The sequence below is a fragment of the Sinocyclocheilus anshuiensis genome, unplaced genomic scaffold (assembly GCF_001515605.1).
Source record: "Sinocyclocheilus anshuiensis isolate Anshui unplaced genomic scaffold, SAMN03320099.WGS_v1.1 scaffold524, whole genome shotgun sequence".
Taxonomy (NCBI): domain Eukaryota; kingdom Metazoa; phylum Chordata; class Actinopteri; order Cypriniformes; family Cyprinidae; genus Sinocyclocheilus; species Sinocyclocheilus anshuiensis.
This window is the reverse complement of record NW_015555703.1, coordinates 2831862-2845897: the sequence shown is the minus strand read 5'-3', so window position 1 is coordinate 2845897 and position 14036 is coordinate 2831862. Positions and strand designations below refer to the sequence as shown.

At 39.6% G+C, this 14036-nt stretch overlaps 1 protein-coding gene across 1 annotated transcript in view; it reads right to left on the bottom strand.

Annotated features, from left to right (window-relative positions):
* LOC107671707 (zinc finger protein 521) overlaps nt 1-14036 on the bottom strand; it is an 87046-nt gene that overhangs the window by 38023 nt on the left and 34987 nt on the right. The window contains exons 4-6 of the mRNA XM_016464637.1: nt 8814-9628; nt 5521-8172; nt 5062-5146 (exon numbers count right to left, since the gene is read on the bottom strand). Coding sequence (XP_016320123.1) covers nt 5062-5146; nt 5521-8172; nt 8814-9628 — 3552 coding nt within the window. The remainder of the gene's footprint in view (nt 1-5061; nt 5147-5520; nt 8173-8813; nt 9629-14036) is intronic.

Genomic DNA, 14036 nt, shown 5'->3' with positions numbered 1-14036 from the left:
CGACGCTGTCGACCGGCTTGCGTCTCTTCTTAGTACCCACTGTCGGTGCGACTGCAACCCTTTAAATGGTACTGGGAAATAGTTCGCGCAAAATCGTCCCAGTACTTTAGTACTGTACATTTAGTTCTGGAACTAAAGCGGTGCGAAAGGCCCTAATAGTACCCTTTGAAAGGGTTCCACTCCAGCGACAGTGGACAGCCTTTTTTTAGATAGATACTCAACTAATATCAACTACAAAGAAAAATAATAGACTTTGCTCACAGCAGCATTTAAAAAAATGAACACTAGTGTTGGGAGGGCAAATATTTCCATTCACATCCAAATAACAAAAATACATACAACACAAAAATGGAGTGATGTTTATTCAGAACAAATTATGATGTTGATAATATTACATGAGCTAAATGAAATCCCTTCTAGCTTCACCAACAACCTACAGACAGACATAGAGCGAACTATTGTGGAGGTCAAAGAAGAGAGCTAATGGTGTCATGTGGACAGAGATGGACTTTGCGCAGGTGGAGGTCTGCTCATGAGTGGATGCTCTGACTCCAGCTACAAAAAATCTCTGCTTTAATGAACAGCTGGGTCACAAATGCTTGGCACTTTCATATTTCTTAATGATAATAATCATTACAGCGTAAGCATGTTTCCCCAAAGTCGGCGGAGTTAGCAGACACCGGCAGGCAACGCTGCCATTAAGAAGCAAGAAGAGGAGTCTTCATCAGAGAAGTTCAGATGCTCAAAGAAAATGACTCTAATCACTAATGAGATCAAACTGCAATTAACACTTCATGCTCTTAATGATGGGAAATGCTGAGCATGCCACGCTGGTGAACCTTGAAAATGACTTTAAGTTCTAAATGATTTCCCAAATGGTCATACACTTTTTCCACAGTAATGTTTTGTTTGGTGGAATGTTTGTCTAGATACGCGTTTCAGAAGTGAATATTTTAAGATGAAAGATATTATAACAACAAAGGCCTTCGGAAATTCTAAACCCAATCAAAATGTTTATTGCAGTAAAGAGGTGGAAGCTGTGAGCTATCATGTGATATATCAATGATTCATCAATAAATTAAAGTTATTACTTAAATTATTCTAAATTTATGAAAACATTTAAAACCACTTACAACCACACATACACAAAAATCCTACAGAATGCATTATATATGCTATCTACACAAACACACACGATAGATAGATAGATAGATGATAGATAGATAGATAGATAGATAGATAGATAGATAGATAGATAGACAGATAGATGTGTCTAAATATGTCTGCTCAATAAAACACACACACACACTAATAATAATAATAAAATGTGTCTAAATATGTCTGCTCAATAAAACACACACACACACATACAAACACAAACACAAACATTGGATACACCTTTCACGTCAACACATAAAAGATCTGAGCAACAGAAGCGTCCAGCTCCTTGTGTATCCCCCTCACTGTATTTCACACAAACCTTTGTCTTGTGAGTGCAGGTGTCAGTGTGGGCATATCACAGGCCATTATCTGCACCATCCACATTCATTATTGAAGCTAATGATCTGTTGTCCTCCGTGCACCTCAGTGAATGAGGACTACATTAGAAATCTCTCAAGTTAATTAGTAATTAGAAACGTAAAAAAATTAATCAAAGAAAGAGAGTGTTTAAGGTTTGAGTCTCAAGGTGTCTGTGTGGGGTGGGGAGAGGTGGGAGGCAATATGGGCAATGAAATGCTGATGGTCCTCTTTCAAGAGCATTTCAACACCACCAACAAAAAGCTCTACAAAAAATCAGAAACTAAATATTTTGAAACAGTGTTCAAACTATGTATAATTACTGTATGTACACAGTGTTCAATGGTGGAACTGATAATAATGTAAACTTTTGACTAAAATTTATGACAGTTGTCTTTTTTAACACATTTAGAAAAAATTGCTTGGTTGAAAATTATGCACAGTAAAAATATTTTAGTGACTGGGTTATATGATAATAACCTTCTATGCTGCTGCTGTTGTGGCAGAGCAAGTACCGACACTTACTACTGCCACACATTTAGAAAAAATTGCTTGGTTGAAAATTATGCACAGTAAAAATATTTTAGTGACTGGGTTATATGATAATAACCTTCTATGCTGCTGCTGTTGTGGCAGAGCAAGTACCGACACTTACTACTGCCAATACAGCCACAGACATGCTGCTGTGAGCATGTAAGAAATACTGCTGCTGCACATATAACATATATGAAATCACCCCATATATAACATACAGGAAATCAGCCCGTAGCAGATCTGTACAGGTGGAGCTGGGGAAGGTGGAGGGTTTCAACTATTACAGCAAGTACTAGCTGAGTATTTGAATGTTGAACAGCAAGCTCATTAGCTGCTGATGTGAAAAGAAACCAGTCAGCTGTGTCATGTGAATGATGATGTAATTATATCAGATTATATCAGTTAGAACCTATTGGCCTGCGCCATCTAGAGTTTCATGATAGAACTTTGTATTTATTTTTGTTAAATGTCTACATCTGGGACAAGGTTAAACAATAAAATCTCTGTCAGAAGAAACAAAGAAGGCTGAGCCACTTCAAAAAAGTGCTAGTGGCTAAGATAATAGGTGAAGAGAAAATTCTTAACAAAATACTGACATCTATCTATCTATCTATCTATGATGGTGATATGGTTTGTATAAAAATATTTGCTTACAATACTGTACATATATGCATGTACAAACTGATATCGATGTTTGTTACAAGCCAACTGCACCGTTCCAACTCAACTTGACAGATATAAAAAAAGCATTAGCATAAAAACAATTATAATAAAGACTACGTTGCTTTAATAAACATTCTGGTATATCTGAATATAAAGCTCCATGGAGTATTCAGATGAAGTTCATCTCAAGGTGTTGATTTCTTTTAAAGATAGGACAGTTTTAAACTATGGTGCAGATCTGGCATGTGCCCACTGTTTTGAAGCACCTGAATCTTATTAGAACACTCTGGAACACTCCACAGGGTTCCATGACTGCAGCCAGAGGGCATCATGAAGGACTTCAATGAGAGAGTTCACTAATCAGCATCCTGTTCACCAGCAGAGCCCAGGGGGCCAAAAGCAATAAGAAAAACAAGAGAAACCAAACTGAGCCAAGCTCCAGAAATGCCACAAACACAGAGACCCCTACAAATCTATAGAATACATATCAAGCCATGTGTAACAGTTGCTGTGTCCTTGTGAAAAAAAAATAAAAAATACACTTCAGCACAGATTTAAAGAGAGTACTTATTATGGAAATAATATACTGTACTTTAAAATAATATGAATGAATAAGAACTGAATGTAATGTTTTCGGACACTGAAGTGCATGTTTACTATAATACATTTTTTATGTTAGTAAAAATGTATTACAGTTTAAATATTTATTAAATGCAGTTAGCTGAAAATAAGATGGTGTATTAAGATACACCACTGCTCTGTTTATCCACTCCCTCTTCTTTATTCAGAAGATTTTCTCCTCTCTCCTTTCAGCATGACTTCAGCCCACAGTGCTGCTTCACACAGAGTGGCCTGCTGGACAACAAATGTGCATCCTACACTGCTCCAAGCCTGCACCAACTGCTCTCTGCCATCCACCTCACCCACCTTCCTCTGGCTGGGCCACCCAGGCCATTCGCTCCCCGCTGTGCAACACAGCAACACAAGGCTGGATGTGTTTGCTGCTTGAGCGTGAGCCACTGTAATCAGCCACCCCCACCTCATGCCACATGCAGGATGCCCATGTGTGACCGTCCTTGAGAAGGTGGCCCACCAACTTGGCGAAAGCTTTAGAGGATGATGGAAATTTGCCCTCTTTCCTTTTGGCTGATCTCATATAATCAGAAATACGTTGGGGTTATGTTGACAAATCAAATGTTATTGGCTGGATCATGCAAGTAAGTCAAACCATCAGTCTCCTCATTGGCGCAGAAGCCTTTCTACATCTTCAACAAAAGACTAGCCAACTAAACAGCAAATCTGGATTTGGGCCGTTCAAGCTGTGAGTTTCTATCTGCAGGTGTCTCAGGGCTCCTGTGGCCAAGACCAGTCCCTACTGTCCAGTTCACACCTACCTCCACCTCCTTACCTTATCTGATTACCTTCTGGAAGATGTCTCTGTGGAAATCAGCAATATTAATGACCGTGAATCAAATCTCCCTTTCTACATTTACGAACCAATAGGCCAGGTTACAAAGACCTACTGGCTTTTGTGCTCATGTTTAATAGCATGCCATTCTCTACATATTTAGTTATCGATGGCAATAAAGCAGAGACACGTGCTTAGAAACAACACCCAGAAGAGCATAGCGCCTGCTCCATTACATAGCCTAATAACACTGACAGCTGAGCGCAGATAACCCCTGGCCCCCTGTTTCAATGCATCTTTACAGATGGCCATTAACAGGAGAAAGTGTGCCCTTTTTCCAAGGGAAAAGATATTTAAAGCTTCTCAAATCAGGCCTTTGTTTTTTATCTTTGCAGTTTTGGCACATGCTGGTTGAGTGGGAATTACAGTCCAGATTTACACAAACTTGGGAGACTGCAACAGAACCTGCTTCAGTAGAACCAATTGAAAATTGAAAGCTTCTATATCTATTGAAAAAAAATGGAACATGCTTCTCTCAAGCAGAGAGGCAATTCTGTTCTGACACATTTTCTTTCCATAAAACACACCAAATCATGAATAAGAATGAATAAGAGTAATGAATAAAGAACAGGAGAGAAGATAACTGCATACTGTAGACCTTGACTAATTATGTTAATTTCCTGACATAAAGCATACCACCCTGAAACTTTGTTCTCTGTAACATTCTTACCAACACTCAAACTGAATTTCACCGCATTTCAACCCTGATTTAGCCTTGACTGTATACAAGAGACATATTCCAGTAATATTATTAAATAAAAGGATCCAAGTGGCAAACAAGTTACATGGTCACACTTGACAGCAATACCCAAAATTGACATTGAATTAACAAACAAATGTTTAGCCATTGCTTACAGATCCAATTAAAACAGTCTTACCTAGCATATGATTGGCCACATGTATCTGAATGTCCCATTTACTGTAGAAGACCATCTGACACTTGATGCACTGGTAAGTCTTCTTCTAAACATTGGGAAAAAAGAAATACCAAGTATAAATTAATAGTGTTGGACAATGATGCTGAAACAAGAAAATACACGTGCCTTGTACTCTTGTACATGTCCCTTATAAATGTGTTTTTTCACTCCTCTTGGTAACACTTTATTCTGATGGTCCCCTGAGACCACCAAGCAGAGTTAGTTGACGTAGTTGCAAAGATACTTCTAGTCAACAGAATGTCTAAATGGGACCATCACAATAAAGTGTATTCCTCCTCTTTAATCATGTAAATGGTACTACGCAATAAAAATCCTTAGCAACAATAACGATCACTATTAATGTACTGACGGCAAATGTACTGAGCATGCACTGTATGATTGCTGTAAGCCACATCTTACCTCGTCACTTTGGCTTGGGCTAACTCGTGACATGGGGGAGCCATCGGGGGTCCGTAAAAGAGCAGCTTCTGGTGTTTGGTCTCTGTGCACTGTCTGCAGGTGTGCTTGAAGCTCTGCCTCTGACTCGAATTTAACATTGCAACTGGAACAGCGGGTCTTGAAAATAGAGGGTGATACTGATGAAGATGATGAGGAAGAATAGACAGCCTTTCCCTTCACAGGACCAGGGCTAAGGCTCTCCCCTTGGGTCCATCCAGCAGCAGGACCCATTGGGGCTTGAGCTCCTTGGTGCAACAGTTTCCCTCCATTTAGAGTAAAGCTCTTGCTACCAGCGGTATTGACACACAGCGTGCAAAGACCATATGTCAAACCATTAATGTCAAGTTTTACCAAGTCCTGCTTAGAGTGGAACTCTTTGAGACATGCAGCACACTTGACGACTTTCTGACTTTGACTGTGTTGAAATTCTGTGGCAGCTGAGTATGCAGTTGGCTGATTTGTAGATGCCGCTCCAGTCTTTTGCATGTGAAAGGTACCGTGGATCTTGAGTTCTAGAGTTGAGGTGACAGTCTGCATGCAGACCACACAGCGGAAGCCAGTCAAAGAATTGTGCAAATCTGGATGCATCTGACAATGCTCCAGGAAGTCTGCCTCACTCTGCAGAGGTAATCTGCAGATCCGACAGCTTCCAGTGTCCAGGCTTTTGCTGTGAGTGACCTTGTGTTCTGTCAGAGTAAGTAGGGAAGGGAAGCGCTCTCCACAAATGGGACACATGTAGTGTTTAACAGGTCCTAAGTGCGTTTGCATGTGCTCCCGAAGTCCTCCCTCCGAGAAAAATGTTCTAGAGCAGACGTTGCATTTGTGGTTTCCCTTCATCATTTCTGCCTTTCTTTTGTGGATAGCACTCTCTCCTGGTCGAATGTTATGGTCACGAAGTTGGTGATTGGTTAGGAGGGACTCCATGGTATAAGATGCACCACAGATGTCACAGCTATACATGACCTCTGAGGTATCAAAGTCTTCTTCGCTGCCATCCCGACTGTTATGAGACTCCCCCGCTCCAGTGCCTCCGTGGCTGTTGGTCAGAAAGGCCTGTAAGTCTCCATCATCTTTGGCAACTGAATCACCGCTACCAGACATGGATCCATTGGTGTTGCAATTCTGGGTCTTTCCCTCAGACACACAGTGCTTTTCACAAAGGTGACGTTCAAGCAGATAAACAGCATGGAAGGCTTTACAGCAAAAGTGACAATTGTACTTCTTGCTATGGGTGGTAATATGACACTGCAGCTCTACTTCTGTACCAAAGGACTCACCACAAAAGATGCAACGGTGTGAACAGCCCTGATTTTCAAGGTGACTATGTTTGACATGCATTTGAAGGTCAGCCTCATGCCTGAAATCCCAGTTGCAAGAAGTACATCGGTATACCTTTTTCTCATTACTGTGCTTCACTGCAAGATGGAGTTGAGTTGACACTTTAGAGTCAAACACTTCCTGGCAAAGAGTACAGCGAAAAAACACAAAGGTGTGCATATCCAGAAGGTGCTTCTGCAAGTCATCCACAGATGTGAATTGCTTGTCACAGCTTTCACAGATGTAGTATGTGGACATGATGGTGAAATGAACAGTCACATGTTTCAGAAGAGACTCCTGGTTAGGAAAGTCATTGTTGCACTGTGGACAGGTTAGCTGTGGCACGATGCCATCAAGGTGGGTCTTCAGGTGTGTCTGGAAAAGGTCTAAGCTGGTGTACTTAGCACCACACTGGTTACAAATGAACTCACTTGAACATAAGGAAGTGCTGTTCTGTTTGAATAGTGAGGCCTGTTCTACAGAGACTGGAGATGATGGGCTGAGGACTCGCAGAGATCTTCTCCCATTGTTGATATAATTCAGAGCAAGAGGGATGTTCTTGTGGTTCTCCTTTATGTGCTTGTTAAGCTTCATGACGCTGTTAAAAATGGGGGAGTTGGTACAGTAAGAGCAGGAGTAGATCTCCACAATGGGATCTTTTGGAGTGACCGCTAGAGGAGAATCAAACTGCACGCTTCCAGAGTCACAATGAGTCTGTCTGACATGTTCTTCTAGAGTGGCCTCAGTCAAAAATCCCATAAAGCACTTGGGGCAAAAGAATGCATTGCTTTCTTTGGTGACTGGATTAGGAAAGCCATGGGAGCACCGTATGTGCTCTTGCAGAGCATTAAGATCACCAAGCACCTCTGGGCAGAAATTGCACTGCAACAGGTCATCGGACAGGTTAGCCAGTACATCTGCGGGATTCTTGGTGTTGTGGATCTGTTTCAGGTGCTCGTTCAAATTACAAAGCGATGGAAGAATTTCCAGGCAAAATTGGCAAGTATGAGCCTGCTCTGGCTTGTCAACATGTTTGGTCTTAAGATGAATCTGCAGCACAGCAAGGCTTGAGAAAACTTGTTTGTTGCAGTAAATGCAGCTGTATTCGATTTTTGGCTGTTTGGCAGATCGCCTATACATGTTATTATGAGTGGCCCTCTTTCTTCTCCCACGTGTCTTAGGCACTGTAGAAGCGGATTCCACCATGGTCGAACTATCAACAGAAAGATTAGAGTCTGGTGTAGTGCTTGAAACAGAAGTATAACCTACGGGCAACACAGAGGGGCTATTGCTGGACTCTGGAATTTGGTGGATTTCCATGTGAGTGTACAGCTCCTCTACAGTGGGGAATTGCTCAGAGCACACAGTGCATGTGTTGCTCTTTCTATCTCTCCCATGCACCTGATCAATGTGGCTCAGAAGCATTCCTTCATCACCGAACGGCTCGTGGCAGTAGATGCACTGCAGACCAGGTTCAAGACTCCCTCCTACAGGAGAAGAGCACTCTGGGTGGCTTTCTGCAATGTTGGGCAGAAATTGCACTGCAACAGGTCATCGGACAGGTTAGCCAGTACATCTGCGGGATTCTTGGTGTTGTGGATCTGTTTCAGGTGCTCGTTCAAATTACAAAGCGATGGAAGAATTTCCAGGCAAAATTGGCAAGTATGAGCCTGCTCTGGCTTGTCAACATGTTTGGTCTTAAGATGAATCTGCAGCACAGCAAGGCTTGAGAAAACTTGTTTGTTGCAGTAAATGCAGCTGTATTCGATTTTTGGCTGTTTGGCAGATCGCCTATACATGTTATTATGAGTGGCCCTCTTTCTTCTCCCACGTGTCTTAGGCACTGTAGAAGCGGATTCCACCATGGTCGAACTATCAACAGAAAGATTAGAGTCTGGTGTAGTGCTTGAAACAGAAGTATAACCTACGGGCAACACAGAGGGGCTATTGCTGGACTCTGGAATTTGGTGGATTTCCATGTGAGTGTACAGCTCCTCTACAGTGGGGAATTGCTCAGAGCACACAGTGCATGTGTTGCTCTTTCTATCTCTCCCATGCACCTGATCAATGTGGCTCAGAAGCATTCCTTCATCACCGAACGGCTCGTGGCAGTAGATGCACTGCAGACCAGGTTCAAGACTCCCTCCTACAGGAGAAGAGCACTCTGGGTGGCTTTCTGCAATGTGCTTCTGCAGTTCCTCAGGCATGTCGAAACCCTCCTCACAGCGGCTGCATTTGCGCGTCTCTTTTAACCTCCACTCTTGAGGGGACCTTGTATTTGCTCCATCCTTCCCACGTTCATGCACCTGCATGTGTCCATGAAGCGAGTTGGTGGACAAGAACCCTCGGTGGCACACTGGGCATTTATGGGGCTTGTTGGCAGCGTGCGCTTTCATATGGATCTTTAGATGGTCACTGCGTGAGAAAGCAGAGTCACAGTCTCCACAGTGGTACTTTTTGTCACCAGTGTGAAGCTTGATGTGTCGGTCACGGCTGCGCTTGTGCTTGAACAAGCGACTGCAGTATGTGCAGCTGAAGGGAAGTTTATCTCTGTGACTCTGCTCGTGGCACTTAAGGAAGCTCAGGCGACTGAAGGATTTTGCACAAAACTGGCATGGGTAGGGTAGGCCTGCACCTCCTTTATCCTCACCATATTCATAGTCATCGACATGGCCTGGAGAAGTGTGGTCTTTACTAGATGGCGACGATGTAAGCCAAGAGCAGGATGGGTCATCTTCTATATCAGTTCCATCTGTCAAAAACACCCAGAAGATAAGACAGAATGCATTACCTTTTTACTGTTTGGTGGTACACAGATACAACAAGATGTCTGTCTTCTAACAAACTGTATTTGTGAGACATCTCTCCATTCATAATTAAATTCGCTTTTGTGTGGTAGAGTTAGACAACAAGGCAAGGTCGATTACACCATGTATTCAAATAATATTTGCTTGTGTACTAATAATTAATGCTACTCTAAGTATGCTAGTCTTTCAAACTATCATCCACCATGAGTTCCCACAGAAAATATATTTGATTTGCATGTCTGCCCTAATTTCTTTCAGCAAAAAATAGTCATTATGCATTAGTCAAAGACTTGTTTTAGTATGTTGTATAATAAAGATTTCGAGATTAACTGATATTTCACTGACCCCTGCCTCACTGAAGCTGTCATGTCTGTTTAAAGAAACAGCCGATTGACCTGGGTGTCAGTATGGGTCAAAAAATATATATGTGCCCCATAAACTGCTCTTATTTTTATGCAATATTTTCTCTAAATCTGCTTTGAAACAATGTATATCTTGATGTGTCCTATAGAGATAAACATGAATTTAACACAAAGTTCAGTCACGTTTTTAATAATTTGCTCTGTGCATTAGATTTACTTGAAGTACATACCCAACAGTGTTTTAAATCAAATTTAAAAGGTGACCAGCCACAGAAATTCCCTTGCTTCAATATAAAAAAGGGCCAAGTTGGTCAACTAATTAACAAGTTGGCTGCTGGACGACAGTGAGGTCAACTATTAAGTTTGATATTTGTATATTAAACTCAGTTAATATTTGCTAATAGTCAGCACTGGGAATGACTAAAACTAAATGGTTTATTCTCTTAATTCTTTGCATTTAATGCATCCACCACAGCCATCAATGAACCACTTCTGTATATATTCTCCACCTTCAACAATTCAACAACAACAATTTTCGACTTGAAAATGCCTGGTGTGAAAAAGTAAGTACACCCCATGAAATATGTAGGTTAAAACACACACACACATATTAAGACTTCATATTGTCTGGATTCTGGTGTTGATTTGTTATAGTGTGGTATCCACTCCCAGGTGTCTGTCAGAACAGACAAATGACCACTTTAAAATAGATGCAGTATAAAAAAGCCTCAAACTGTAGGATGTTGTGCACTCACAATATTTCAGTAATGAACTTTTGCATGCGGATCAAGGATCACCCTATGAGTTCAAGCTTACACTTAACAGCATCAATCTGCATTCAGGACTGCATTTAGGAAGTTATAGTTTAACAAAATAAAAGGTCACTTCTATATTTTAGTTTACGATAAACACATCTGATCAGGGGCCGGAGGACATAATGTAACCTACAGTAATTATACAGGCCTTGATTAAAACTAACTAGTTTTCAGACAACCCTTCAACCCAATTTTTGTCCATATCCCTTTAAATAATGGAGTGAATTGCCAACCAATAAACTGCCACGAGGCTTTGGTGGGAAAGAGAAAAACCAGGGGAAATGGCTAGGATTTATGAGACATCTTCAAGCAACCAACTCACATATTCATGTTTCTTCCATTGTTTTTACCTGCCACGGTAACATGCATTTCTGAGCACTTAACCCTTGGCAGCATATCTTCAGGAAACAGATAACAATGCAGGTTGACCTGCTGTTCCTCCAAACACACAGCTTTACGCAGCTCGGCCCAAGACACACATTCTGACTAATTCTGCCTGTCCTATTGACTGCACAGTTTGGAACATTCTGAACTAAAATATGAACAATGCTCTGTTGCAATGTTAACACAGATGTAATACAATGAAATATATACAGTAAGTAGATGTACTCCAATTGTGATTTAACACTTTTCAAGATCAATGCCAGGCTTGTCTAGTGCTTACAGACAAGAGTGTGAACACTGACTGATGGGATCAGAGTCAGGGCAAAATGAAAGCATGTTTTTGTCTCTCTTACTTGTCTTGTTTTTTCCTTCCTTCACTCAGACGAGAAATGTGCAGGACGCTAGCCGCCAGAGTAAATAAAAGCCAGAGTCTCATGGGTTCTCATCCCCGGCTCATGGCAGCGGCCTCTGTGTGCCTGCCAAAGGGGATGCTGGTCCTGAAAACCTACACCCTACAGCTGAGGGTCTGTCTTTGTTGGCCTGCCAAAGCCTTCCTGAGCATCACTGTCCAACATCCTGACAGTTGTACAGAGGAAGACCTCCATCTTATGGGCTGACGTTGGTGCAGGAGTTTTTTAAGCATACAGTGTATGTAGCTCTCAAAGCAGCCACTCTGCACAGCTGGAAACACTTTTGACATCAGCTTTATGAGTGCTTGGAAATGGAATAATGCATTTTAATAGTTCAGAATAGCTGCTGTTGCTCCATCCAACAGTTAAACAAAGGTGATCCTCCATGATATCATGTTCATTTCCAGAGCTGATTGACAGTTAACAAACACTGAAAAAAGCAAAACTGTAAAATGAATTATTAATATCTCATTATTATATTTTTAAGCATAACAGTCTAGAGTCATTTAAGGGCCCTAACTCTAATGCACTGAAAAAAAGAAAAACAACAGTGTCATTTATTTAAAGTGAATTTTCATATGGTTTCTTTTTTTATTAGAACATAACAGAAAAGATGATGCATATACAGTAAAAAGACATCGCAATGAACTGTAAGGTCTTTCAAAGACAATATTCTTGTATTTATTTATAGTAAGTAAACTGAAACATTGACTAACAAAATGGTTCTAGTTTTGTCTTTACCTTTTTTTACTTATCTTTATCGAATATTCTACTTTCATATTATAACTAATTTAGCTTTTGTTTATGGTGAAATTAAGTTGTAAAAATATATTATAAATATAAATATATTACATTGACCTAAATTAAGTAACATTTTGGTTTGTGTTTAAAGATAAAGATTGTTTTTTTATAATAAATAATCTTTTTATTTTGTATGAGTGTACATTTTTATCTTTGGAAAACAATATTTTTAATTAATATCAAATCAAAAATTTACGGTAGAACCAAAAATGTAATTAAATATAATTTGAAACAAACTAATACATTTGTAACAAATTCAGTTCAGTTCAGTTCAGTTGTAACAAGCTCAGATTTTTTTTTTTTTCAGTGTATAATGCATAAACAACGAATAATAATGGCTTCTATGTAGATGAACCATTATACCATAATTTTGGCAATTATTTATTGCTGGTAAACAACTATGTAAAAAGATGCTGAATAATTACCAGATTGTCAAACATTTTTTTTCTGTTAAGATTTGGATGTTTAGCTAAAATGTAAGTAGTGAACACTTCCTGAAGGCACAATACACTGCAGATTACTAATATGCCCACTGGTGTGGTCACTCTAAAGAAGGAAGCAGACAGGAAGAAATTACATGAAAACATGGTAAAAGGGAAATGTCATCGTACAGAGGAAGATGTTATGAGCTGTGAGGGTGATGATGAAAAAAAATGGAAAAAATGCAAGTGCAAAGTTTAAAATATTAATAATTTTACATTTAAATAAATTTACATTTTTAGGAGGATGCTTTATAGTCATGCCCCTTCTCTGTATCCCTCCTGGCATCATGCAAAAGTTATGCATGAGGTCTAGATTTTATTTAAATGCGCTCAAATCAGTAGCAATATTATTTGAAATGTAAGGTTTCAACATTCAAAAGGCTTCTTTAGCTGCATAATTCAGGAATATATTGATGCATTTCACATGAAAGCTCAGCTAAAGACCTCCTCCTCATATCTCCATCCATCATCATTTCTAGCAGGCTACGGCTAAGACTGTTTAATCTTGTTTAGGAGGCCAGTTACTGACTCTTCAGCTATGATTGCATCATGCTGACCTAAATTCCCGGACCGCTGAGAAAAACATCATCTAACCAAACATCAGTATAAAAGAGTTTGTTCCCATACCAGTAAACCAGTAAAATAACTTCAATATATTTTCTACCAATTTTATGAGACCCGAATATGATTGCAGTGATGAAGGATTTTGGCAATTGTAAAGTCTGTAACCTTTAAAATAAAATAAAATAAAATAAATAAATACACACACACATATACATACTGTATATATATATATATACTTCAACTTCATTTATTTATATAGCACATTTAAATGCAACTTTGTTGCCTAAAGTGCTTCACAAATTAGGGATTAAAAAAAATACACACACATAACTTACACACAAGTAAACAAACATTTATAAAAGGTTCCCAAGTCAAACTTTCTCTACTTCAAAGGCCAGACAAAAAAAAGAAATGATATATACAGTATATATATATATGTATGTCTGAGTATATATATATAAAGAATTATCATATTTTTAAATATTATATATATATATATATATATATATATATATTATTATTATTATTTGAGACA